The 25,862-nt window shown below is 43.2% G+C and overlaps 1 protein-coding gene across 5 annotated transcripts in view; it reads left to right on the top strand.

The window, feature by feature from the left end:
• Positions 1-4,632: 4,632 nt before the first annotated feature.
• SAMD12 (sterile alpha motif domain containing 12) overlaps positions 4,633-25,862 on the top strand; it is a 360,212-nt gene continuing 338,982 nt past the window's right edge. For all 5 annotated transcript variants that reach the window (XM_019714627.2, XM_074316667.1, XM_074316664.1 and 2 more), the window contains exon 1: positions 4,633-4,795. In XM_019714627.2, coding sequence (XP_019570186.2) covers positions 4,783-4,795 — 13 coding nt within the window. In that variant the 5' untranslated portion in view covers positions 4,633-4,782. The remainder of the gene's footprint in view (positions 4,796-25,862) is intronic.

The raw sequence follows: 25,862 nt of genomic DNA on the forward strand, positions 1-25,862 counted from the left end.
TGGCAGCTCAGCTCAAGGTGCCATGTTCAATCTTAGTTGCAGGGGGCGCTACCCACCATCTCTTGAGGGACTCGAGGAGTTGAACCAGCAGCCTTGTTGAGAGCCCACTGGCCTATGTGGAATCAAACCAGCAGCCTTGGGAGTTAGGAGCATGGAGTTCCAACCACCTGAGCCACTGGACCGGCCCCTAATCTTCCATTTTTAAGGTCACCTGTGCCTTCTAATTCAATCACAGGAGGAATGTCTCATCCCCTTCATAGACTCAGTGGATTATGATATGGAATCTTAAAGGCCATTTCTAGAAATTCAGCCTACCATACATCACAAGTACCTGGCACAAAGTAGGTCCTCAAAACACACTTTTTAAATGAAATGGAACTGTCACTTCACTGTGGCAAAGAAAGAGAAGGCATAAATATTCAAAGATAATTGGGTCATTTCTTATATTTAATTGAACCTCAGCATATATTCCTTTTTTAAACTTTTCATTGGAGTATAACACACACATACACAGACGCAAACAACTTCCCCAAATCACACATATACAACTCAATACATTTTCACAAACATTATACACGTGTATAAACAGCATGCAGCTCAAGAATCAGAATTCCCCTAGCACCCCAGATGCCATCATGGGGCTTCCTTCCAGTACACACTGAGAAACTATCCCCCCTTTTTACCACTCCCTCCACACTAGGAGGAACCACTAATCTGACTTCTAATGCTATAAATTATTTTTTCTGGTTTTTGAAGTTTATATAAATGGAATCATACCGTATGTACTTCTTTCTGTCTGGCTTCTTTTGTTCAACGTTCCGATTGTGTGTTACGATAGGCAGCCTCTAAGATGACCCCAATGATCCCCACCTGTGGTTATTCATGGCCTTGTCTAATCTTTTTCCCCTTGAATAACTTGCATCTGACTAATAGAATATGGCAATGTCGAGGGGATGGCATTTCCATGATTAGGTTACAAAAGGTTGTGACTCCCATCTTAATGAGAGACACTATTGCCTTCTTAGCTTGCATGCTTGAAGCAGGCTGCCATGTTGGAAAAGCCCTGTGATGAAGTACTGAGGATGACCTCTGGCCATCAGCCAGCAAGGCACTGAGGCCCTCCACCCAACAGACTGCAAGGACTTGAAATCTGCCAACAACCATTCGAGCTTAGAAGCTGATCCTTCCCCAGTGAACATTCAGATGATGTCACGCAGGGTCTCAGCTCCTGCTCCCCACATAAGAACGCAGGACATGGTGAGGCCAAAAAGGAACATTGATGGAGCCATAGAGAGGGGAGTCATACCATTATGTTCTCGCTGGCGGCTGGGTTGGAGACACAGGGAGGAAACATCTGCCAGTACCCCAACAAGGGGTCTTCCTGCACCCCAGTCTCACTGGCGGCCGGGGGAGACACACACAAAGTAGGAGCTGCATGATGTGCAATCCGCCGTCCGCTTCTTTGCCTGCAAACCAACCAATCAAAAAGTGCAGCCATGGCAGTTATATCAGTGACTAATTGGCTAACTTGTTACAGCTGATGGCCACAACTAGCTGATCTACTACCTGAGCCAGCACCTTCCCACATGAAGCCGAGAGCCTAGAAACTGCTCTCTGGGATTCTTTCCCCACAGATGACTTCAGCCTAGCCAACACCTTGATTGTGGCCTGTAAACGACTCTGAAGCAGAGGGCCCATCTGAGCTGTGCCCAAATTTCTATCCCACAGAATGTGAAATAATAAATGGGTGTTATTTTAAGTCACTCAATTTTGGGGCTATTTGTTACCAACACCAGATGACTAATGCATAGGGCTCATCCTTGTTGCTGTATGTATGCAGTTGTAGTTCATTCATTCTCATTACTTTATAGTAGGGTTTGGAAAACCTTTTTTTTTTTTTTTTGTAAAAGTCATACAGGGAATATTGTAGGTTTTGCAGACCAAAAAGCAAAAATCAGGATATTATATAGATACTTCTTTATAATTTTCATGTAGCACAAAATATTATTTTTTTTTTGATGTTTTCCCAACCATTTAAAAATGTAAAAACCATACTTAACTTATGAGCCACAAAAGATAGGCAGTGGGCTATATTTGGCCCATGGGCCATAGTTTGCTGACCCCTGCTATAGAGGATGGTTTGGTTAACACCATAATTCATTTATGGAATCTATTGTTGATGAACATTTGGGTTGTTTCATTTGTAGCTTTTCAAATAATGCAGTCAGGAACATTCCTGTATATGTCTTTTGGAGAAGCTGTGTATGCATATCTGCTTGGTATACGTCTAGGGATGAATTTTCTGGGTTCAGGATAAACATATAGCTAGCTTAATAGGCCAAATAGTTTTCCATAGTGGTTGTATCAATTTGCACAATATCAGATATATATATATATATATATATATATATATATATATATATATATATATTCTTACTACTCTACAATCTTGCCAAGAGTTGGTATTTTCTCTTTTTCTTTTGGCCATTCTAATGGCAACTGTTATTATTTTTTTCAAAGCTGATTCTAAGATTCAGCCAGACTTGAAAACCCCTGCTAAACTGTTGCGTATCCTTCATTAAGTTGAACCACATAAAACTGTTCCATTTATAGGTTAAAAAAAGTTAAATATTCGCTATTTTGAATGGTTATTTCCTTCACATCTTATTTACATTTATACAAAAATGAAACTCAAACTGGAATGCATATGAGTTGGGAAGGATCTTAAAGACTTTAGCTGAAATGAGGTTTGAAATTAAAAATGAATTTCAGTGACTTTTACATTTTACTATCACCCAGATCCTTAAAAGCTTGAAAGCAAATCGATGGTTTTCACCCTTACTATGGATTAGAATTGCCTGTGGTTTTGAAAACTTAAGTGTTTCGACTCAAACCCTCAGAAACCCTGAATCTTTGAGACGAAGATGGAGCTTGGGGATGTGTTTGTAATGGGCTGATGCACGGACAAGGGATAGAACTCGATATTGTCTGCCATCCCCATGACGTTCTTTTCCATTCATTCAATCTAAAGACATGAATGCTTTGGTGATTTTATCCACTTGAGAAGGGAGAGAAACACCTGGATTTCAGTTCTTTCCAGATTTTGGAATGCTTGGTTGCATATGTGGCTGGAAAATTAGTTTGCTCATGGCCAACTATATCTCACTGAATAGGTCTCTCTTTACCAAAGTCTGGAAGCCTTGGGTTTGGTTTGCACACAGCTCTATGGTCTCAGAGTCAATGTTATCCCCAAGGGCATTTAATGGATGTGCACAGGTCTTTTGAAAAGACCCAGACACAGCCATGTTACCCAACAGAAGGACTACAGTATGTCATTAGTGGTAAGAAGAGCAGGTGTGCATGTACACACTGAGAAACAAAATTGTTCACCAAGGCAGAAAAAGCTAAGTAGTCATGATAATGGGAACAATCAGATCTTGGTCCGTCCTTAGAGTGATTTTCCAGAGTAGTTTTTTGTTGTTGTTGTTGTTGTTGTTATTTGTTTGTTTGTGTGTGTGTGTGTGTGTGTATATATATATATGTATACATATATATATATATGGGAAAGGACAGAAATCCTGGGAGCGGGGTGGAAGTGGTACCATATGCGTTTCGGAGTTCAAGGCCTTTAAAAGTCTTACTGCAATCCAGAGTCAGTTTTCTTCCCAAAACCATTCCCTTACTCTACCGGCCATAATTGCATCACTATTTCCAAACGCAGGAGGGAAAAAAAAAAGTTTGGGAATATCACCTGTATCAGTATTTACCAGCTCTGGAATTCTACTGCCCTCCACGAAACGTTCTGGTTCCTGGGTGCTCACAGCACTCCCAGCACCTGGAGTTAGGACTGGTTGAGAAGTTGCAAGAGTCCTAATTCTTAGGGGCTGCTAATTATCAGGCCCCATAGGTCCCAGGACAGGCAAACTGACGGTTTCCCACCTTGGAAGCCCCACAGGCTCCCCTCATCTCACATGCTCAGGGGGAATCCTGGTTCCTAGATTTTGCTCCTAATAAGCCCTTAGGGATGTTTAAGCCACCTCCCGCCCCCAAACACACACGCACACCCCTATTCTAAGTGTTAGCACCTTCACCATCTGGAGATCAGCTTTATCACTTGACGGGATTCACCCAAGCCCCTCACATCCCAGGGCGCAAAGGAACAAGTTCCCACAGCACCCTGTGCAGCGGCTCTCTGGCCCAGCAGGACAACCGCAGCCCGCGGGTGGCTCCGCTCCCCTCACTAAATGGATAGCCAAGGAGGCCGGAAAATGAGCTCGGGAGACCACACCACAAACCCCGCCGCCTCTCGCCTCCCACAAGCTCCCTGCCAGGTGCTTACCCCCTTCTAATTGAAGGGACGATCTCAATCACGGGTCTGTACTCTAAGCGCGGAACGAAACCCAGCGCAGGGCATCTCAGAAAATGTAGTCCCTGCCACCTCCCGGGGTCCCTAGGTCCGCTCACGGGGCCCCTCCAGGAGGTAGTGCCCTGCGTGGGCCAGCTAAAGCCCGAGCTGCCATCCGAGTGTGGAGGGCGGGAGCGCCGGGCGGGGGGGACTCGGCTGCTTTCCCGGGTCGGAGCGAAGGGAGGGAACTACATTTCCCAGGACGCCCTGCGCGGAGCTGGGAGCCGGCCGCCTAGCTGTGCGTGACCGCGGCAGGTTGGTCCTGGAGCAGATGAGCGCAGAATATTTAGGCGAAAGCGCGAGGAGGGGGGGCGCGCGGGGCAGAAGGAGTACCTCGGCCAAGACAATTATGCATGCGTTAGGGAAGCTCTGAGAGAATGGCTGTGGAAGGTAAGGGACGCTTGGGCATTTTAAGCTCCCTCGTCACCCGCGCACCCCAATGCACAGATCCCTGGTGAATCCTGGGGATTGTGGGGAGGAGAGGAAAGGGGGTGGGGGCGAGCGGGCCCTTTCCTCCTACACCTCTTGGCACTCACCTGAGCCACAGAAGGCCAGTAGGCGCTTTATTCGGTTGCTTTGGAAAGACAGCGTAGCTGCGCAAGACTTTAGGGTTGGAGGCGAAGGGTGTCCCTAATGTGAAACGATGTGCTGGAAATGGGGGGAAAGCCGAAGAGGCAGGCATGAGGTCTCATCCCCGAGGTGCCCCTTTCGCTGCCTTCTCCGGCCGGGCCCGGCTGGATGGCCACCGGGCGGGGGATGCTCGCTCTGCCCCCCACACGTGGGAGAGGACCCTGGCCAGGTGCGTCATCCGGAAGCTTGGACTGCGATTGGGTCGAGGGCCCCTCGTCGTGCGCACTCGGCAGGGGTGGCAGCAGATGTACCCAGAGGGTGAAGGTGTCCCTTCATGTGTCTCCCTTTAAACAACTCTCCCCGGGTTAGCAAAGTTTACAGAAACGGACTGGAATCCACCAGGGATAAACAGGACAACAAACCTATTCGATGTGGGTGAATTCTTTTTATGGAAGACCACCTTCCTCTTTCCTTTTTGCCCTTTGGTTTTGCAGTTTGGGCTCCACAACCTTGCCTTCTGTGAACTTCCTGGTTGAAAGCAGGGAGGGATAGGCGGGGTGTGAGGGATCCCAAGTTTTCATTTCAGATTCTCTTACCTGGGAACACAAGCTTTCTTGTTGAGGGTAATTTCTGGGGGAAAATGTGTGGAGCAGACATGGGCATGCCGTCAAGTTAAAGGTCACACTGTGCGTGCATGATAACATGAAATGCTCGTGGGACTAAAGGGGAACCTAGTTCACCTACAGAATTATGGTTCCTGAGTGTGACTCAGGTCAGAGGGGAAGGGGTGGGGGCCAGGAAAAAGATGGCATGCCTGCCAGTTGCATCAGGCTTCGTGCCAAGGGGAAATGAGCCTGTTCCTTATAGGCTGAAGGCAAGAAAGAACCACAAGGACTTGCTTGCTTCCCACTCCCTTCCCCACCCCAGGTGAAGGAAACTAAACTCCTCTGACTCTTGCTCTTCATAATTGCTTAACCTGAGGTAGCAACTGCTCGGTTTCTGTTCTCAGTGCCCCATTAACTCAGGAAACTATTAGCTTTGGGTTATCTCGGGTTCAGAGATTCTCAGCTTCCCGTGATCCATCGATCCGTATCTAATGTATTTAGTTACGTATTTGGTTTTTCAAATTCTATATAACATATATGGCTTTGAAAAAACAATCAGGAAGCCAAAGACTTTTCTAAGTGTTCTTTTCTGGGCAACTGTACTAACAGAGTGAGAATCTGGCTTTCTGCATGTTATAGTTGATGGTGATATAAGACTTCAGATTAAAAAAAAATAAAAAAGATAAAGTTCATCCTGAACTTGAGGTCAAGGGTAAGTTGATCTACTGACACCCTGCTACCTCACTCCTCAGATGACTTTGATTATCACCTCTTTCTTCCCCATTTTTCTGTGTCCCAGTGAGGGACACGCCCACTGGTTGCCAGTCCACAGAGTACTTGAAAACAATTTCCTGCTCACTGGAGAAGTATAGACTAAGTCATAATTTCTTGTCTGATGGGTTATTATACCTTACAAAACAAGGGCTTTGGAAGTAAATACCCATGGACTATGGAGAGCTTATTTCATGTTCAAGTGACTTATTTGGCTAAAGTGCTTTTCTAGTAACAGGAGATCCTGAGTTTGAATCATCGTGAGGTCTCCACTTGAAGAATGAAGGAAGTAGGTTGAACTTTGACTGCAAATGTGATTCCTCTCTCTGGTTTTTGCAAGGCAGTTTTCTCTGCCTGGACTGGGACCTTCCTGGCTACTCTCCTTTAGTCTTTCAGAACTCAGGGAAGACTTCACTTCTGCTGGAAACCTGTCTCAGCCCTCCCTTCCCTCTTCCTTCCCAGCACTGTGCCCTGTCTATGGGCGGTGTCTTCTGTACTAAGCTTCCCTAGCTAGCACCTGTGCTTATAGCTATACCAACACCATACTTAATCTGTTTCTCACTACATTATAAAACTGCAACCCCTTGGGGGTTGGAACCATGCACTCTTTGCCTTTATATTCCCAGCCAATAGATTAGTACCTGGACCATAATAGGTGCTCAGTAAATGCTCTTGGAATGCATGGGAAATAAATTCACGGAGCTTTAGTAACTGACTCCATAACAGTGCATGGGGCTTTCTTAGGCGTCCAAGTGCCATAAAATAACAGACTTCTGAGAGATGTGAATGTGTACGTATGTGGAGGTGGCTTTTAATGGATGTGCCTCTTTCTTCCGTCTGTTGCCCTGATTCTCACAGAATCTTTTAGAGCAGTGGTTCTTATCGAGGGTGAGTTGTCCTCCTAAGGCGTGTTTGGGATATGCAGCGATTGCTACTGGGAGCTGCTATTGATGTTTTTGTGCTCATGGGCCAGTGCGTGGTCATCCTGTATGAAGTTCCCAATACCAAGTAATGACCAGTGTCCCCATGCTCGCTGAGAAACCCCGACTTGGAGAATAAGGAGGTTTTTGAGAGGAACTGGAACAGGAAATATAATGCATGTTACTTAACATCTGAGCTTTAATTTCAGCATCTGGAAAAAAAGAAGCGTACATCACTATCTACTTTCCAGGAAAGTTGTGAGGATTATATAAAGGAAAGGGCTTAGAGACGGGTGCCTGGAACATGGATCCTTAGTACGCCTTCCTATTCCTCACTGAAAACAAAACTATAGTATTTTGCACATGTTGTAGCTTGCCTTTTCTAAATAGTGTCAGGTTAGGTTTTTGCGATCTGTAACCTGTTTTCTAAAGTAAGCTTGAACTTGTAGAAGTGTTAAGAGCAAGTAGGGAGTCCATGAATTTGGCTGAACCTGAAGCCTTGAGTTTAAGATGAAAAAGAGGTGCCCTTTTATTGTTTTATAGGTACCCTGATTTATGTTTTCTTCTCTGAATTTAATTACAGCATCCTGTTTCTATTCCCTAGCCTGACCTATGCCTTATACTTAGGGGCAGCTGGGCCCCTTAGAATTGTGCTTTCCGGCCACAGAACATGTGAAGGTCTGCATTCAGATTGGGGTTATGTTGGCATCCATTGCCTTGAAAAAAAATTGTATGAACTTACCCCAAATAGCTGGAGAACTAGGATTGCTGGGGAGGAGGTAGCATACAGAAACCACGGGGCAATCTATTCTCCATGGATTGACCATGTAGGCAGTGGAGTCCATTGCGGCGATATTTCGTAACAGAAGTGGGTTGCAGTGTTAAACAGGGAGAAGAAAAAATGGCTTCATCAGGGACTGTGTTGTATTCATCTATTCTTAGATTGGTACCTGGCACTTACAGGACCACAGTAATTGTTTCATGAAGGAGGTGTATGTACCCCAAAGCCAGAGAAGGGGATTCCTAACCCTTGGCCCCAGTTGTTCTCCTTGCTTCGTCTTCAGAGCTGTATAAGTAAGTGGGGATAAATATTGTACGTAGTGTTTCTATTCTAGGTCTAACGGCATAGCCCCTCTTATGTGGCAGCGAACTGATTTCCGATATTCAGCGTTCCCCGCGCCCCCCCAAGATTTGAGATGGAACGCTGTGTACTCTAAATGACATCAGTGTTAGGGAATCTGAATTTTCATCCTAAGCGCACAAATTGGCTATCAAATGGCCTCTGATGAGTCATTCGATGCTAAGATTCTACAGTGTTTCTCCTGTAAAAGAGTGAAAAAAAAAAAAAAAACCAAAACCCAAAGCAACAAAAAACCTGTTCATCACCAAAATATTGTAAGAATAAGTGATAATAACAGCGGCTGGGAAAAAGGGCAAACAAGATAGACAGGCATTTGTAACAAAGAGAAGCAATTGGAAATGACGGCTCTGTACCGTTTGAATTCAGAACTGAGTCACAGAGAGTCACTACAGGCGACAGAAACGTCATCTTTATTACAAAGCCACATGGGTTATTTTTTCCTATCTTTGGATCGGGCTTGCTAATCCAGTGGACTTGCTAATATTACATCTCATCGGTGAACTTCCCCTCTCAGGAGTCCGTGACTCTGTAACACGGACAGCCAGGGAGCCAAGAGGATACGGGTTCCCACAGCAGGCAGGTGGGACCTAAAGGGAAGGAGACATTGTCCGAGCGACCTATGCTTTGTTCCCTTTCACAGTTTTGCATGTTAATCATTGTCTTCTTTTCTGAGAAGAGCCCATGAGAGAGTGGAGAGAGACCAGAAGTGTCATTCTCATGGATTTCCCCTTGTACGACACATGAAGCAAGGAGGAAGATGGCTGCCTTGGTGGTAGCACATCTGCATTTTCCTAACTACGTTTCTTTGTTGAGAACGTCATTCATATGTACGTCTTCTAGTCAGTGGTGCTGAGGGCACGCACTGTGTCTTAGGCCTGGCCCACGGGAGACACAGCGTAGAACTTGAGGAATGAATGAATGAATGAAGTCACAGTAGGATTGCAGGTGCTTCTGCTTTCCACACAGCCCTCTTCTACCCCTAAGGAGAACTCCCAGTGGTGTTCATCTACAGAATAGGTATCGTAAAAGCAGTGGGAGAGGGGACAGTTTTCCCTACCTGGTACTTCCCAGTGTCATGGTGTTATTGTTGAACTGCTACCCCATTCTCTTCCATTTCACTTCTCACCAAAGGTCCTTTTTCCCCTTTTTCTAATTGTCATTTTGTTCTCTCACCCATGAGAGCTGACCCTTCTGCACCAGCAGCGTCTGTGAATCACTGTTTTAGGACCTGAGAGAGGTGACTGGGAGCCCATCACTGAAAGAAAAGTCCTGCCTAGTGACACAGTGAGGAGTGAGGCCCCCAAACCTGCTGTGCAGTGGTTCCTGCCGCGCCCCTCTTCCTGGGGACCTCTGAGCCAGCCCAGACAGGGCTTCCGTCTAATCCTGCTGTGGCATTGCCTGGCCCAGCCTTGCTAGTTCCTGTCAGCCCACCCGTTCCTTCTGATCTGCCTTCGGTAGTCACACTCCGGAAGAAACAAGGGCTCAGAAGGGGAGCTGGTGTGGAGTGTCTGCCAGGTAGCTGTGTTCTAGAATGCTGAGTCACAGTAGGTGCTGTGGTGACCTGTCACAGGATGGGGCAGCCCAGGATCTAAACTTGCTACTTGAACTCTAGGGAGTTCAGTGTCAGACATGCATTTATACTTCGGACAAAGGCGGGGGGATGCAAACTCTCTTCCCCTGGCATTCAGGCAGGATTTGCGTTTTCTGTTGATAAGCAGTAGAGTACTGCTTGTGTGCAAGGAGCGCTGCTTCACTTGGGGGAAATCTGATAAAGAGGGAGCTTGGCCCATTCTGCTCTCCCCACCCCCACTGTGGTGAAGGAGACCGAAGCAGATTGGGCTGAATGATCTTAAGTGCTAAATAAAAGTCCAAGTGACATAACGTGGGAGGTCTGAGAACAAATGGAGCATTGAGTTCTGAGCTGGATGGAGAAAGCCTAACCAAGGGACTAGCATTTGTGTGAGCTTTTAGTAGGCTATTGATGGGTGGGGGCTTGGGGAAAGGGCACGAAAAACAGAGTGGTGTATGTAGAATATGTTCGACCTGATGGACTCCCCACCCCCCACCCCCACCCCCCACCCCCCCAAGTCCTCGTGTTGAGATTGTTTAGCCCTTTATGGGCAGGAAAGTGAGGATGCTCTGAGGTCCTGTCTGGTCCATTCCTTTTCCTACAGCCTCTGCTATCTGCTCTGCCAAACCTTCAGCACTCCCCACAGCCCAGTTGGATTTTGCATAAGGTCCTTTTGAAACCACAGGAGCAAGAAAGGAAGCTTCTCTCCTGTGAATCAAGTTGATCCCCACCCCCCACCCCACCCCCCAGCCCAGTTTTCTGATGTGGAATGTAGCAGTTCTACCAGCTCTGAGCTGGCTCATGGGAGCACACTTGGCTATATTTAGTCTGATTTTCCTAAAGTGTGGGTGCAAGAAGCTGCTTGTACAGCTCCATTCCCCATGTGAAGAGCAAGAAGGGGCGGCAGCTGGCGGGTGACAAGGGTGGCCACCTCACTGCCTCCAGCCTTTTTCCGAGGGCACTGGGGCCGGGGGGCAGCCAGCTGGCAAATTCAGGTCCTTTGCTTCTGGGCTGCTCATGCTGCTATGGAGGGTGTTTGGGGTCTGTAGCACTCACAGCACTGCCTTTCAATGTGTGAGCTCTGCAGCCAGGAACCCCAGCTCTGCCAAGAATGTGCTGTGTGAGCCTGGGCAATTCCCTGAACAGCTTAGAGAGTCCTTTGCTCATCTAGCAAATGGGAATATTAATAGTAATGACCTCATCCACATGTTGAGAAGGTTATTATATTAGTACCAATAAAGCGCTTTATTGACTAGTATCAATAAAGCTCTAGTAGTTGCTCAATAAACAATAGTTAGACAAGATGGTGGTAATGTCTCCTTGTCTTCCTGCCACCCTTCAGAAAGTAATTTTTATGGCCCCATGGTGATACAGGGTCTGGTATACCAGTAGCTGCTCCATGAAGGAATGTAGGTTCTCAGAGTTGGGATAAAACCAACAAAATGTCATTGGTAAAATGCGAGAGTCCTCACTTTTAAGCATGTTATTTGATTTATTAGTTATCTGATCCTCTGCAGTGTTGAGGTACCAGGGAAGTAAAAGTTGTTATAACCGGAGTATATTCGTAAGGACTCATCTCCTAAACAAATTTTTCCACTCCAAAAATTTGCTTGACACTAGCACCCACAGTTTTGTAGGCTAGGCTCTCTGATGGTCTGATAATCACCCAAATATGCAAGACAGTATGTATGTCAACTGATTGCTAAGAGAAATTTCAGATCTTTCAAAAGAGGAAAAATTTCATGGACTCTATGTAAGTGACATTGGAAAACTGATGGAATCCTACAGCCGTGACCCAAATACAATCTGGCTGAGTTAGTCCAGAGAACCATCAAAGAAGAGAAAATTGACCTAAGATGCTGACTTGATAGGCACCAAAGGAAACTATTAAGAGCATCGAAAGATTAAATGATGTTGGGTGAAAAGTGATACCCTGAAACAATTTGGGGAAAAAATGATCTTTATAAATGGGCTATGAAAAGTCAAACATAAAATGAAAAAACGGTTTGTCCGGCTGACATAAATCTTGTGTGGAAGTTATATAACAAATAAAAACATTGATTTTTTTTGTTGTTGTTCTAAGAATTAACACATTTATGATTATCTAATGTTGGTCAAATAGGAGATAAACTGGTTCTCTTTTCAAGATAAAATGTTCTGTCTATTTTACTATTGATTTTGAAACTTGAATCCCTATTTCAAGTATTCTCTCTTTGTTCTATATTAGTATTTTTAAAAGTTTTAAATTTGGGTTATTTATGCATAATTTCCATACAGTAAAATTCACCTTTTGCAGTTGTATTTTGACAGACATGTACCACGTATTCAAGTTCAATTCCTAGACCCCAAAAAGTTTCCTTGTGCCCCTTTACTCTATCCACAGCTCCTGACAACCACTGCTTTGAATTCTTTCCCTATACTTTTGCTTTTTCATGTCATATTAGTGAGATCAGATACTATGTTGCCATTTGAGTCTGGCTTCTTTCACTTAGAATAACGCACTTACGATTCATCTACAGTGTTGCATGTATTGTTAATTGAGTCCTCTTGTATCACATTGAATGGATGTGTCACAGTTTATCCATTCACATTTGGATTGTTTCCAGTTCTTGGTAATTATGAATAAGGCACTGTAAACAGTTGCTTACAGGTTTTTGTGTGAATATAAGTTTATTTCTCTTGTATAAATAGCTGGGAGTGGGATTTTTGAGTCATATCGTGTGTTTAAACTTTTTAAGAAATGGCCAGTTTTCTAGAGTTGCTGCTGTATTTTTCTCGATTTCGGATTTTTCTCCCCTCTGTATTCAGCATCTGCTGATAATAACGACCTCATCAAAAGTGAGAGAAGTACATTAGTGGGGACGATGCAGGCAGTTGGATGGGATTAGAAGGAACTATTTTCCAGAAGTGTGTTTCTTGAGCTGCATTAGAAAAGAACAGACACTACAGCTGTAACAAGTATACACACTGGTTTTCAGATTAGTCAGGACTTCAAGGATGGGTATAGCCTAGAAATGTCACTGATTTTTGCCTCCAGAAGAAAGCTGTTAAATTCCCTTCTATAATAACACCAGAATTTGTCATCAAGTTCTGGATATTGATTTTTTTATGTGTGTGTATGGAGTGGTGGTGGTAAAAACCAACCAAACAAACAAACAAACAAAAACAGATACGTAAAGCAGTACAGATGAGAGAGGGCTTTTGCCTTGGGAGAAAATCAGGCAAGAACATGAAGACAGGAAAGGGAAGACCCTGTGTGAGAGGCCACAGAAGGTGAGTTTAACTAGGGGGTGTGGGGGGGATGGGGGGGCAACTTACTTGTCCTTGAGAGGAATTGGTCTTGCCTGCCAAGAGGAATTATGGACTTCATTTTGCGAAGCCTAAGGAAATGTTAGTTGACTCTCCTGTGTGATTTAAATTCTCAGGATGGCAGAGGCCAGGTTTGTTTTGCTGCCCTGTGTGATTCTGACTTCGAATTGGGTGTTTCATCAACTGTCCTGTGTGCGGTGGGAGCAGTGCTTGGTTCATCTGCAAGAGCCCATTTTATTCGGCCACAAATTGGGTCTAGAGCCTGACAGCAGATTGTGCAGTTGCTTCCAAATGCAAAAGACAGACCTGAAGGTATCATTTCGGTGCGGACACACTAGGACTTCCAGGGTTTCCTGCTGGTCTGTGGGACCATGGGGTGGAATATTTGAATTTGGGATTGATACAGAGCTCCTAGATACATGGTTGCCTCAACTGTATCATGTTCAAGATTGTAAAATATCAGTTCCGAGTTTCTTTTTTTAAGAAGATGGCTGTGCATTACGTGGAATGAAGATGTGATGTTATTAACCAGGCTTCCATAGACGTTCTCTCCAGTTGATTCTGTGTGCAGTTTCTTATTGCCCCCTTGATGACCAGTGGTTTATAGGTGGAGGAGAGGGCAACCAGTAGCCAAGAAATGGACATGTGACTCATGGCCTTGGCTGACTCATCACCCTGTTTGTCCCCTGCCATCATGGAGAGTAGCACAGGTGTGTGTCACTACTTTCTGAGGCCTGAAATCTTTCTGTTTCTTTTCTGCTTGCTAAGAAAACTTAGCCATTTTACATTGGGGTGGTTTAAAATTTCTGCCTGGATAAACTATAAGACTGACATTTAGTGGGAAAGTCATCTAGGCAGTTTTTTGTGGGGATAGCATTGACTTCCTGTAGCTTGGAGGTAGACAAGTCTTCATTTTACATTCACAAGTATTTATGGAGAACCTAATGTGTGCCAGGCTCTAGTAGGGTTGGCTCTGTAGTCCTGTAATGTGGTGGGTCAGCTTAGGAAAAGCCGGGGTGCTGGGGCCTGAGCTCTGCTTAGGTAGCGGTAACATCCGCCTTCCTACTCCCCGCCCTCGGATGGTATTTTTTGGTAAATCAGAAACATGTGCCCTCAGTCGTTCTTAATACACATATTTGGGAGGCCCTGGTATAGGGGCAGTGCTCTTAATTTAAATCACAAGTGGGGATCCTTACCCCCCTTACAAATGGATGCACAACTTATGTGTATTTTTCACGGGGAAAGGACTGGGGTTTTCTGTCTGTCCTCACAGGGGCTAAGGATGAGTAAGATGAGCTCCATGAGAACATGCATTTGCTTATTTTATTCTTTGATAACATCTCCTGTGCCTACAACCGTGTCTGGCGCATAGAAGGCACGCGACTATGTGTTGAGTAAATTGAGCACTAACGTTATGTTTTGCCAACTCTGAAGCAGCCTCTTGATACCCACTCTCTAAACATGAGTTTTCATAAGGCAGCGGGGTAGGTGGTTTCTCCCTCCAAAAGCTGAGAGACGGTAGGTCCAGAGAAGGTAAGAGGTTTCCCCGAGGCCACACAGCTAATTCGTGGTGGACCTGGGCTCTGCCGCCAACTTTGCTGTATTGCAGAGTCCTTGCTTTTTTCACTATCCTGTGTTGCTTTCTGCTTTTGGTTCAGTTTGGTGGTTTGGTTCTGCTTTACTAGCTATCTTTTGGAAATGTTGGCAATTTAAGGAAAAGAATTATAATAAAGCAAAGCATTGCTTAATCGGGCTCGACAATAGGGAAATTTTTTTCAGGTTGTTGGATCAAAAAAAAAATTTTGTTTTAAATAATTATTTATTGGGGTAATTATTTATTGGGGTGACAATTGCTAGTAAAGTTACATAGGTTTTAGGTGTCCAATTCTGTAATACGTCATCTGTGTATCACATTGTGTGTTCACCACCCAGAGTTGGTTCTCCTTCCATCACCATATATTTGATCCCTTTTACCCTCATCTACCACACCCCTCCCCCTTTACCCTCTGGTAGCAACTTCAGATTTCTAATAAGACGTTCTAATAATCTTGATATTGGCTGTCTACAGTTTTGCTTCTCTCCTTGTATGGAGCTCCAGGTCACTAGGTTTTTGTTATTGCTGTTGTTTTATAAATTCACTTGTGTGCCCAGCACAAATGAGCATGCCTTTCTATTTGATTTGGCTAATAATTATTCACGGTGTGCCTGTGATAAGCTAGGCACCGTGAGCAGCACTGAGCGATCTGAAAGAATCAAGGGCTCTGAACGTCCCCTCATGGGGCTTACAGTTGAGGCAGAGATTCAAGGCTCGGGTTGTAAATGTATCCTAGGAAAGAAGGTCCAGAGACTCATGGGGTGGGCTGTGGAGAGGCTCTGCTGTTCCTCAGTGTGTGGGGGGCTACCAGCCCCACAGCAATCACCTCCCACCCTCCTGGACTCTTGTGGATTTTTTTTTTTTTTTTTAAAGAGTGAATTAATGGCTATGGAAGGTTTAGAAGGATTAGAGAGACTGAAAAAACAAGGAGTAATAAGATGATAATGGAAGGCAGAGGAACACAGAGGAGCAGAGGTGAGAAACTTTTCATAGGGAAAAAAAGATTGGATTTGGGATTGTTCCGGAATAGGGTGTGGCAGGCACACAATTCTTTCAACTCTGCAGGGGCTCCCCACTGCCAAGAAAATCAAGTCCAACCGCCTTAGCCCAAGAGCCCCCCTGCCTTCCCGGTCCAGGCTGATTTCCGCCCCTTTCCCTTTGGAATCTTCCCTGACACTGGGGGAGCCCAGCCATCAGCTGTTTGCTGAGCTCACAGTGGACCTTGAATCCCTCCAGTCTTTATGCTTTTCTCCCACAGGGTCACGTGTTGTGCTTCTCACACCTTCCTGCACACACATCTATGGCAAGAGAATCTGTGGGCGAGAGAGGGAGAGCTCTTTGTGGGAGAAGAAAGTGACGGCCAGGCAACTGCAGGGTTTCAGGGACAAGCCGAAGAAGCTGAAGCATGTAGTTCTGTGTTTCCCTGGAAATAAGACCGGGTCTTACATGAATCTTTGCTCCAAAAGACGCAATAAGGCTTATGTTCAGGGGATGTCCTCCTGAAAAATCATGCTGGGGCTTATTTTCCGGTTAGGTCTTATTTTCACGGAAACACTGGAGGAGAACCATTTCCGATTGGAGTGGGTCAGCATGGCCTGGGGCACACAGACCACCAGCAAGGTGTGTGCTGGGAAATGCCCGTGGGTTTGGCAAGTAGTAAAGGCGTGCTGATGAAATGGGGGAGCAAGTCCGTATTATAGTAATTCAAAGATTAAATGGGCAAAAGGGAAGCTGCTCTTGATGCACTGGTATAGGACTGGAAAGAAGGGCAAATATCGAAGTGGAAAGAAGGGAGAAATTGTTGTAGGAAGAGAGATGATTGAGATCCAAGGAGTTGTAAACACGGTGAGAAGTTGGAAGAAGGAAGACAAAGGTCCTTACCTAGATGGGAAACGAAACAAGCTCAAAGGAAACTTTTCTTTTTTTAAGCTAGGATACATTTGAGAGTGTTTATAGACTGAATTGCCACAGTGGAGAGAGATTTGAAGATACAAAAAAAAGATAGAAGGGGTAACTAACTGTTAAGCAAGGGCTGTCAGGAGTTTAGATGGATTATCTCTTGCAGAAGTTGCTGTCCTTTCTGGGAGGGGTGGGTGCAGATAAAGAGGGTTGTTAATTATAAAATGCATAACGCAAAGATATCAATACCTGTCCTATGTGATAGGCACTGTTTGGGCTGCTTCTCAGGTATTAACTCATTCATCTTCACATCAACTCTATGAGGTAGGTACCGTCATCATCCCTCTTCTAAGTAACTAAAGGATCACAGAGAGGGTAAGTCACTTCACGGTGGTCACTCAGCTAGTGAGTGGCGGAGCTGAAATTTGATAAAAACAAAAGACGTCCATCCAATTTCCTAGTTAGGACACTTTGGGGAATACTGGATTAAGATATCTTCAGAACTTTCTTTAAAAATGAGGCTATTAAAGGATGGCCTACTAATACACTGTTATGTCAATTATATCTGTACAATTTTGTTTAAGGATGACCTATAATATATCGGTCATTGGCAATTTCTCGTGTATTCGGTTTATTTGGTAATGACTGACTCCAGGTAAAACAAGGATGGCATAGGAAGATTTCTAATTCTCAAATGTTGGGGGAGGTGTAATTTTTGGAACATGAGTCATTTTCTGGAGAGGTTCGGCCTTGGTAGGTGCTTGCTGGTCCAGCAGGGTTTGGGTGCCCAGGCCAACCAGCAGGTACCACGAGGACACTGCTCCTACCGTGTGGATTTGACGTTTCGGGAAAAACCACAGCAAGTACCGGTGACGTCAGAAAGGAAGGGTGAAAAAGATGCTGAAAATAAACTGGGCCCACTTACCATGTTGCCAACACAACACATGCTGTCCACTCTCTTCTCCTGTCCCCTTCCTGTTTTAAAGGCCTTAAGATTGAGGTTTCCAGGGTGCTGAGGCCATTGTCCCCGATTCTAATGGTAAGGGAGAGTGATTTTCCCTGGCTGACGCACGCTCTGTTGCCTGCTGAGTACCTCTCTACAACCCCATGAACCTCCTGCCTCCCTCTGACCTGCTTTGCTTGGCCAGAGTTTCTGAACTGAAACTCAATAGCTGGTAGCTTTGGCACCTGCATGTTTACTGGGGCTCACCCCAAGGCCATCATGTTTGAAATCATACCGCCCTGGCTCTACATCCCACTCGCGCTTTCCAAAGTACAGTTTCTCATTTGAGCCACTGCTGATCCATTGGCAGCTGGAACAGGCCCTCTTGTTCCCGTTTCACAAACAAGGATGAGAGTGCTCCCTTGCCCAAGGTCACGTGACTTATTCGTGGCAGAGCTTAGATAAGGACTAAGTAGCTTGAGTCTTCTTAGTACCGCTTCTATCCTTGCTGCTATGTTTGGGTGGGATGGCACAGTGCCTACCTGGAAGGGGTTTGCAAATGGAATGTTCTAAAGGGGTCAAAAATTTTTCTTAAACTATGGGTGAAGGCAGCCAGAGTGGGGTTCAAAGTCTTGTAGTTTTCTGGAGGTTCCTGTTCCATGGCTCAAGTAATGAGAGGTTAAGTTCCCTCCTTTTTTCTTTTTCCCCCTCTTCCAGTATTTCCTTGGTTCTCCATAACTGTATCTTCTACATAGCTAGATTAAAGTCATATTTAAAAACATTTTTTCCAGGTATGAAAACTGTTCATATTTGCCGTAGAAAGAAAAATCATGTAAACACAGATAAGAAACTAAGAAGAACCATAGCCAACAATTGTCAGGCACTCACTGGTATTAGCAAGTAGGGTTGCTCTTCGGCCAGTATACCCTGGTACCAATCTACTGCTTGTTGATAACAATGAGTGTTCTGATGGGTTGGGGTCCCAGCCACACTGATAATTGTTTATTTGTAGTATCCTACCTGTTCATGATGGTTATTAATATTATCTCTATTTCCTACATGAAAAAACGAAGGCCCAGAGAGATTACATAATTTCCCCAAGGTCACCAGGTGATACATGTTGGAATAAGAATTCAAACCCAAGTTCAGATGAGTTCAATGTCCATTCTGTTGCCACTAAAGAACTTGGCCACTCCGATACCCCCAGGAGATCACCATAGGGAAGGTTCACGTTTCCCTCTGGCCTTTGTGTGAGTAACTCACTGTACCTGGAGTAACTTAAGTCATCCTAGCAAACCTAAATAGTTGTTTAGTTGCTGATAAAATGTGAATGCATTTTATTCTTCTCCCCCTCTAGCTTGTTTTGTCTGGTAAATGTGTGTAAGCACAATGATCGATCTCATTCTTAGATACAGATGCCCACTTAATGAGGGCATGAAGGGAGCTCTTGAGAGGGCAACAAATAACTTGGTCCACGTTTCAGAAGGCATTCTGTCAGTTCTGTGTCTGAGATGTGATGGTTATTGTCAAGGTCAAGGCCGTGGAAAACACCCTTTATGAAGAAAGGCATATCTGTTAGCTGGAGTGAGAGGTCCGTGCAACAAGAGGACAGGATCCAAGTGAACTGTAGAACTCACAGTTGTAACACATTTCTTGTTATGCCCACCCACCTTTTTTTTTTTTTTTTTTTTTTTTTACAGCTTATCAATCATTTACATGCATGACTTTTATTTGATTCTTGCCAAGGCATTTTATTCTTTGAATTTTCCGTATATTCTTTTAACAAGTTTTTCTACCTATCCTTTACTTGGGAGTTTCATTTTGGTCTCCTTGTCTATCTAGTCATTCCCTAATAGTTCATCGATCTTTTTTTTGTTATACTGTGAAGGCTGCTCAGCCATTTTTATGCTTAATGTCAAAAATCTTTGATGAAGTAAACATTTACAATCACTGCATTTCTTTTATTCCGCCATTATGTATAGATGTCCTCTCGTTAAATATTTTGGAGTTAGGATTTCATTATTTAAGGTACTAACACATGCTCAAATACTTTATATGCAAATATAGACAGATCAATATTTTTACTGTATACCAAGGATTGTGGCTTATAAAGATTTTCTCTAAAGCCTACTATACTTGTCCTTAATCCCCATTTTGCATAGGAGGAAACAGGCTTTGGGTAAGTAACTTGTCTGAGACCATTTAGTAAAAGAAGACGTTGGAAGTGAAGCCTTGTAATGTATGTACGGTATAGTTAAAATCATGAGTGTCTAAATTCTTTGAGTATTTACTATATGCCAGGAAATATGAGAAGTATTTTGTAAACTTAAAATTTTATTTTTATTAAAGTTATATGTGAACATAATTTAAAAATGAGTCATTATCTTCTTCAAATAATAATTGCTTAATAATGGTTTTGTTATTGTTCCAATAACTAATTCCAACCAAAAGTTTCTTTCAGTTTGTTAAATCTCCCATATGTTCATACATTAGGTAGTCTGTCAATTCTTCTCCTTGAAGAAATTTTCCCCATAGAATTCTGATTTGTTTCAAATAGATCTAGTTGTTCTCTGGACTTGTCTCAGAGCTTTTGTGTTTAGATTTCCTTTCAGCACTGTCTTTGGAGTGCATTTCTCCCTGTCTTTGTGTCAGATCCCTTCTTATAGGATCCCGAGTCTTCCTCTTACTTTGTTTTTACCTTGGCTTTGATGGAGCACATCATCCAGTGACCTCCTGAGGAAAGATACCTGGGAAACATACTTTTGAGAACTTACATATCTGAAAAAAGTATGTATTCTACCCTGGTACTTAATTGATAACTTGGTTAGAGATGATAAAAAGTTGGAAATTATCTTCCCGCATGGTTTTGAAGCACCTAACCTCTAATGTTCTTGAGAAATCTGAAGCCTTTTGATTCTTGAGCATTTGTATGAAATATACATTTTTCTTCAAATTATTTAATCTTCTTTCTATCCCTAATACTGAGAGATTTCATGAGAATATGCCTTCGTGTGAGAGTCTGTTTTCATCCATTGAATTGTGTATTTAGTGGTCTTTCATTTCTGGGAATTGTTTTGAATTATTTATCTGATTTCCTTTTATCCTATTTGTTCTCTTTATTTCTCTAGCTGCTATTTTTGAGGTGATAAATTTCCCGGACTGCTTCTTATTTTTTTCAGTCGATGTTTCCTATATCTCATTTCAGTTTTTTGTTCTGTTATTTGGTAGATTGAGTTTATCTTTCAAGCTTCTATGGCATTGATAATTTCTATAATTTTTAATTTATCCAGAGATTTGTTTTTCTTTCTGAAATTTTTATCGCACTTAATCTTATTTTGTGGGTATAATCCTTCCATGTTTCACTGAGGATATTAATACTAATATTTTAGTTTTTTCTTCACTCTCCATATTTCTTTCTTCGAAGTTCTCCCCCCTCCCCCACACCCCCACCCCCTGTTTGTTCATTCTGGCTTTCTTTCATGTTAGATATCCCCAAATGTTTGTAGATATTAGGCTCTATGCTCGTATTTGAGTGGCCCATTTAAAAAAAGGGGTTTTTTTGAAAGCTCTTTAGTATGAATGGGGCCTGTCAATCATGGTTTTCATTGTATGATAAACTGGGTGTTTTAGGATAAGAAGAGCGATCTCCTTATGTCAGAATGTTTAGGTCTTTTTGTATTGAACTGGGAAGTTACTCAGAGAAGACCCAATATTTGAACTCCAAAATCTGATTCCACAGTCTGTGCCCTTATCCATTCATTTTATTAACTTCCATATAAGGTTCTAAGTCTGGGTATATTTTATTGTATTATTTCTAAGAAAGCAATCTGGTTTTCTAGGAATTCTCAGTTCTGAAGATGGTTCTTTTATCCAGAAATTTCCCTCTACTACAATTATAATTTTTGTATCCCCCCACATCCCCCCATACACCCCTCCATAGATGTATTTGAGCACCTAGACTATACCTGGTGCATAGTAGGTGCTCAGAAAATACTTGTTGAATGAATTCATATTTTGCTCAATGCCTCAGACTTTCTGAACAATATGTAATAAGATGTAGTAAAAGTCCAAGTTTCCTAACCCCCATTCTGGTGCTGTGGTACATGTGTACACACTCAGATTTGACAAAGGCAGTCATGCAAACCAAAGCAGATTCAATCCTGGAAGAGAAGTTTCCTGTTAATGGAATTTCTTGGGGCAAGGGTATATTTCTTTTTATTTGGGATTGGGATTTATTATGGAGCTGGCAACGACCATAAGTTGACCTGAAAAGGGCAAGTGGAAAACGGCTGGCAGGGATACAGGAGTGGTCCTCTTAGGAACTTGCATGTATGTGTGCATTTAGGTTGCAGCATTTTTTGATCTTGAATTAAGCATGCATGCTGCTGACTGCCTCCTAGAGACTTTCCCATCTGTTCCTTTCTGCTGACGGGGTCTTTCTGAACTTAGAATGGAGAGATGTCTCCAAGGGCCATGCACAGCTGCCTCCTTCCGTCCGACTAGCTCTTTCCCTCTCTTCCCCTCTGCATCTACCCACCAGTCCTTCATCATTGGAGTGTCAATGGGGTGAGAGCTTGATCGTGCTGAGCTGGCCTTTTTGGAAGAGGCAACTGTCAAACCAAAGGACTCAGCTATTGGCACGGCCACTAGCTCGATGCTATTGCTGTCGTCCCCTACTTTGACATCTGGCCTCACATTCCCAGAGTGGGATCAGTGGGGTCAAGATTCCCAGAAAGAAGCAGGAGGAGAGCAAGACCACAGCACTACAAATTCTCTTCTGATGAGACTAAGGCAACCATGTTTAAAGATAATTGTCCACAAAAACTTGAACGTATGATAGTCAGCCAACCAGGTTGGATTTATTTGTCAGGAGATGAGAGAAAAAGGGAGCTGTTCTGTAAAATAGGATAAGAGTGAGGAGGGCATCATAGCTGGAAATACTCAAACAAGACTCATTCACTAGGCCTTAAGAGAAAAATAATTTATTCAGTGATAAAGCTATATCAGCTGTTTAGACCTGAAAGCATTGTTTGTTGTAAACCTGAAGGTTTTTAAATTTTTTTACGTAATTTAATGTATTCTGTTAATACATTCTGTGAATAAATTTTACATAATGTATTTGAAAAACAAGATACTATTCAAAATTCAAGAATTTAAAAAAAAAATGCAACATAGAAACATTTTCCTACCTTTTAAATTAGCCTATTAAAATAGTTATAATTATATGCATTATATATACATATACATATATATATATATTCATTCTTTGGAAAGTAGAAAGAAAGAATTTTTGCATGGACCCGCCTTCACCAAACAGCTACTATTAATATTTGGCATCTTCTAGTCTTTCTCTCTGTGTATGGTTTTTGGTTTTGCCTAACAGTCATAAGGCATCTTGCTTGCCTTTTAGTAAGATCTGTTTTGGTCTTCAATTGGAGTTGACTGTGGTTCTGTTCTGGTAACACATGTCTGTAATTTATTCTTTTGTTGTCATGAGGCTGAATAAGCAGTGCCTTAGTTTTCGACTTGAATAAATTCTCTGTATGCTTTTAACATAAACCATTGTTCAGATGAGAAAGTGAATAATCCTTAGAGCAAAAAGAATTATGATGTATGTTTCACAACCACTTTACAAAATATCAGATCTGAAAAAAAAAAATTAGAAACACAACAATGGCTTGGGGCAATGTGTATAATAACAGTAAGACTTTAAGTTACCTGAGATGGGCGACAGTCTCTCAGTAGCCCCTGGACACATGATTGATGTCTAGTCATATTTATTAAATACACGGTAATTATTATTACATGTAACATGGTGGTTTCCACACAAACAGAAAAATCTTTTTATCTAGAGGCAGAGAAGAGAGGAGAGTAAGTGCAATAGAGATGCTGCTGACCCTTGAATTAGAAATTCTGGTCCTGTTTGTGCTGCTAATGAGTCACCACCTCAGAGGCACCTGCCTTCATGTGATCGCCAATAAAACGAGGCTGTTGAGCCATATAATTTTAATGAGTTTCTACCCTGCTCTGACATTCAATTGACTCAATGAATTTATGATTCTGGGACCAAACACCGAGAACATAAAAGATCGAAACACCTAGCAGCTACCTTGGCTCATTTCCCTCCTCCCTCACATCCAGTCAATGACCCACTTTGACCCATGTTACTATCTAAATCGGGGGCTGACAACCAACCACCTCTTTTCTTAGTTTTATTGGAGCGCAGCTATGTCTTGTTTATTGATACTTTTGCACTGCAGTGGCAGAGTTGGTTAGTTGTGATACTGCATGGTTTGCATATGACACATTTTTTTGATATGACACATGCTATATGAATTACAAGTCTCAGAAAACCCAACCCCACTCAACCAGGCTTAAGTACAAAGAGACTCTATGTTCACCTAATTGAGAAACCTAGGTATTGATCTATCCTGGAGAAAGGTTTAATCCAGTTTCTAATTGTCACCTGGATTCCATTTCTTTCTGTAGACTCCCCTTGTGCTGTGTAAGCCCTATTCACACAGGTGTTCACCTTGAAAGGACAGCTATAGCATTTTCCTCTTCATATCTTTCTGTGGTGATACCTGGCAGGAAAGAGAACAGTCTATTTCCAGTAATTCTCATGCAGTGAAGAAGTCTCTCTAATTGGACAGCATAGGTCATGTGATCACGGATAACAAAATGTGCTGATTGGCTTAGGGTCAGTTCACATACTTAAACCTTGGAGTTGGGGTGAGATCCTACCTGAACCATAAAGACGGGAAAGGGGCATTATCCCCAAGCAGATATTGGGCTGTTATGGAAACGGTAAATGGAAGTGTAAACTGGCACAAAATAACCAAGATTCACTGCGTATATCATGAGCAGGAGCCCTTTGACAGATACAGTAGCAGTTGCCATCAGTATCTGGGAGGCCAGCAGTCAATGTATCACAAGGTTTTGGAATAGTGGTTGCCATACTCAGTGGTTCTTAATTCCTGCTCATCATTAGAAGTACTTTATGCCTGGGCTCTTTGGGGATCAATTAACTTGGTATCTCTCCTGGTTGGCCAGGTATGAGTGGCTTTACAAGTTCTTCAAAGGATTCTACTGTGCAGTCAAGATGAACTATTGACTGGGCTTAGGTCTTGACTTTATTTACTGGTTCTGTGAAATGGGAACAGTCCTCTTCACCCAGCAGGATTGTTGGGAGGAATACAGCCTCCTTAGGTGCTCAAATAAAGGGTAGTTTCTTATTAGTGGTTCTTCACTTTACAGAGATACTGTATTAGATTCCTAGGGCTGCCATCACAAAATACCACTGACCGGGTGCTTTAAACAACAGACGTTTCACTCTTCTGGAGGCTAAACGTTCAAGACCAAGGTGTTGGCAGGTGTGGGTTCTCTCGAGACCTCTCTCCTATGCTTGCAGATTGCCTTTTTTCTGTGCACACACATCTCTGCTGCTTCTTCCTCTTTTCATAAGGACACCAAGTCATACTGGATTTGGGCCCACCCTGATGACCTCATTTAACTTCATTTTAAAGGCCCTGTCTCCAAAAAATCGTCACATTGAGTGTTAAGACTTCAACATAAGAATTTGTGGGGGGACACAATTTGGTCCATAATAGATATGGATGCTTTGATTCTCTGATGAAAACTAGGGTTCTTATACCCAGAAAGCTCTAGGCACACACATTAAACCTTGCATATATTGATAGGACTTGGAAGATCCATGTTAAACAGGCACATCTGAAGCTGCCTTGCGTAGGAAAACAAATACCAGAGAGAGGGATGTGTATAAGAGGGCATCCCATTCTTGGTTTATTCACGTACCTGTTAGTTCCCACTCGCTGCCCATGTGTAGGCAGTATGCGAGGGTTATAACAATGAATGACACAGGTGAAGCCCCTCCCTCTCGTAACTTAAACTTTTTGTTGGAGGAGACAGACCATACACACGTGTGCCATCGAGTATCAGAGTACCAAGTACCACGTAGAGAGTTGAAACACAATGATGGGGGGCAGTGGGGGCTGCTTGCCTGGAAAACTACTTAGATTATATGATCAGTTATTTCCTCACTGAGGAGATGTTTTAAGTGGAGATTTGAATAACAAGGAGTCAGCCATGCACATGGGAGCAGAAGGTTTATGGCT

Source organism: Rhinolophus sinicus, linkage group LG12 (genome assembly GCF_036562045.2).
Source record: "Rhinolophus sinicus isolate RSC01 linkage group LG12, ASM3656204v1, whole genome shotgun sequence".
Taxonomy (NCBI): Eukaryota; Metazoa; Chordata; class Mammalia; order Chiroptera; family Rhinolophidae; genus Rhinolophus; species Rhinolophus sinicus.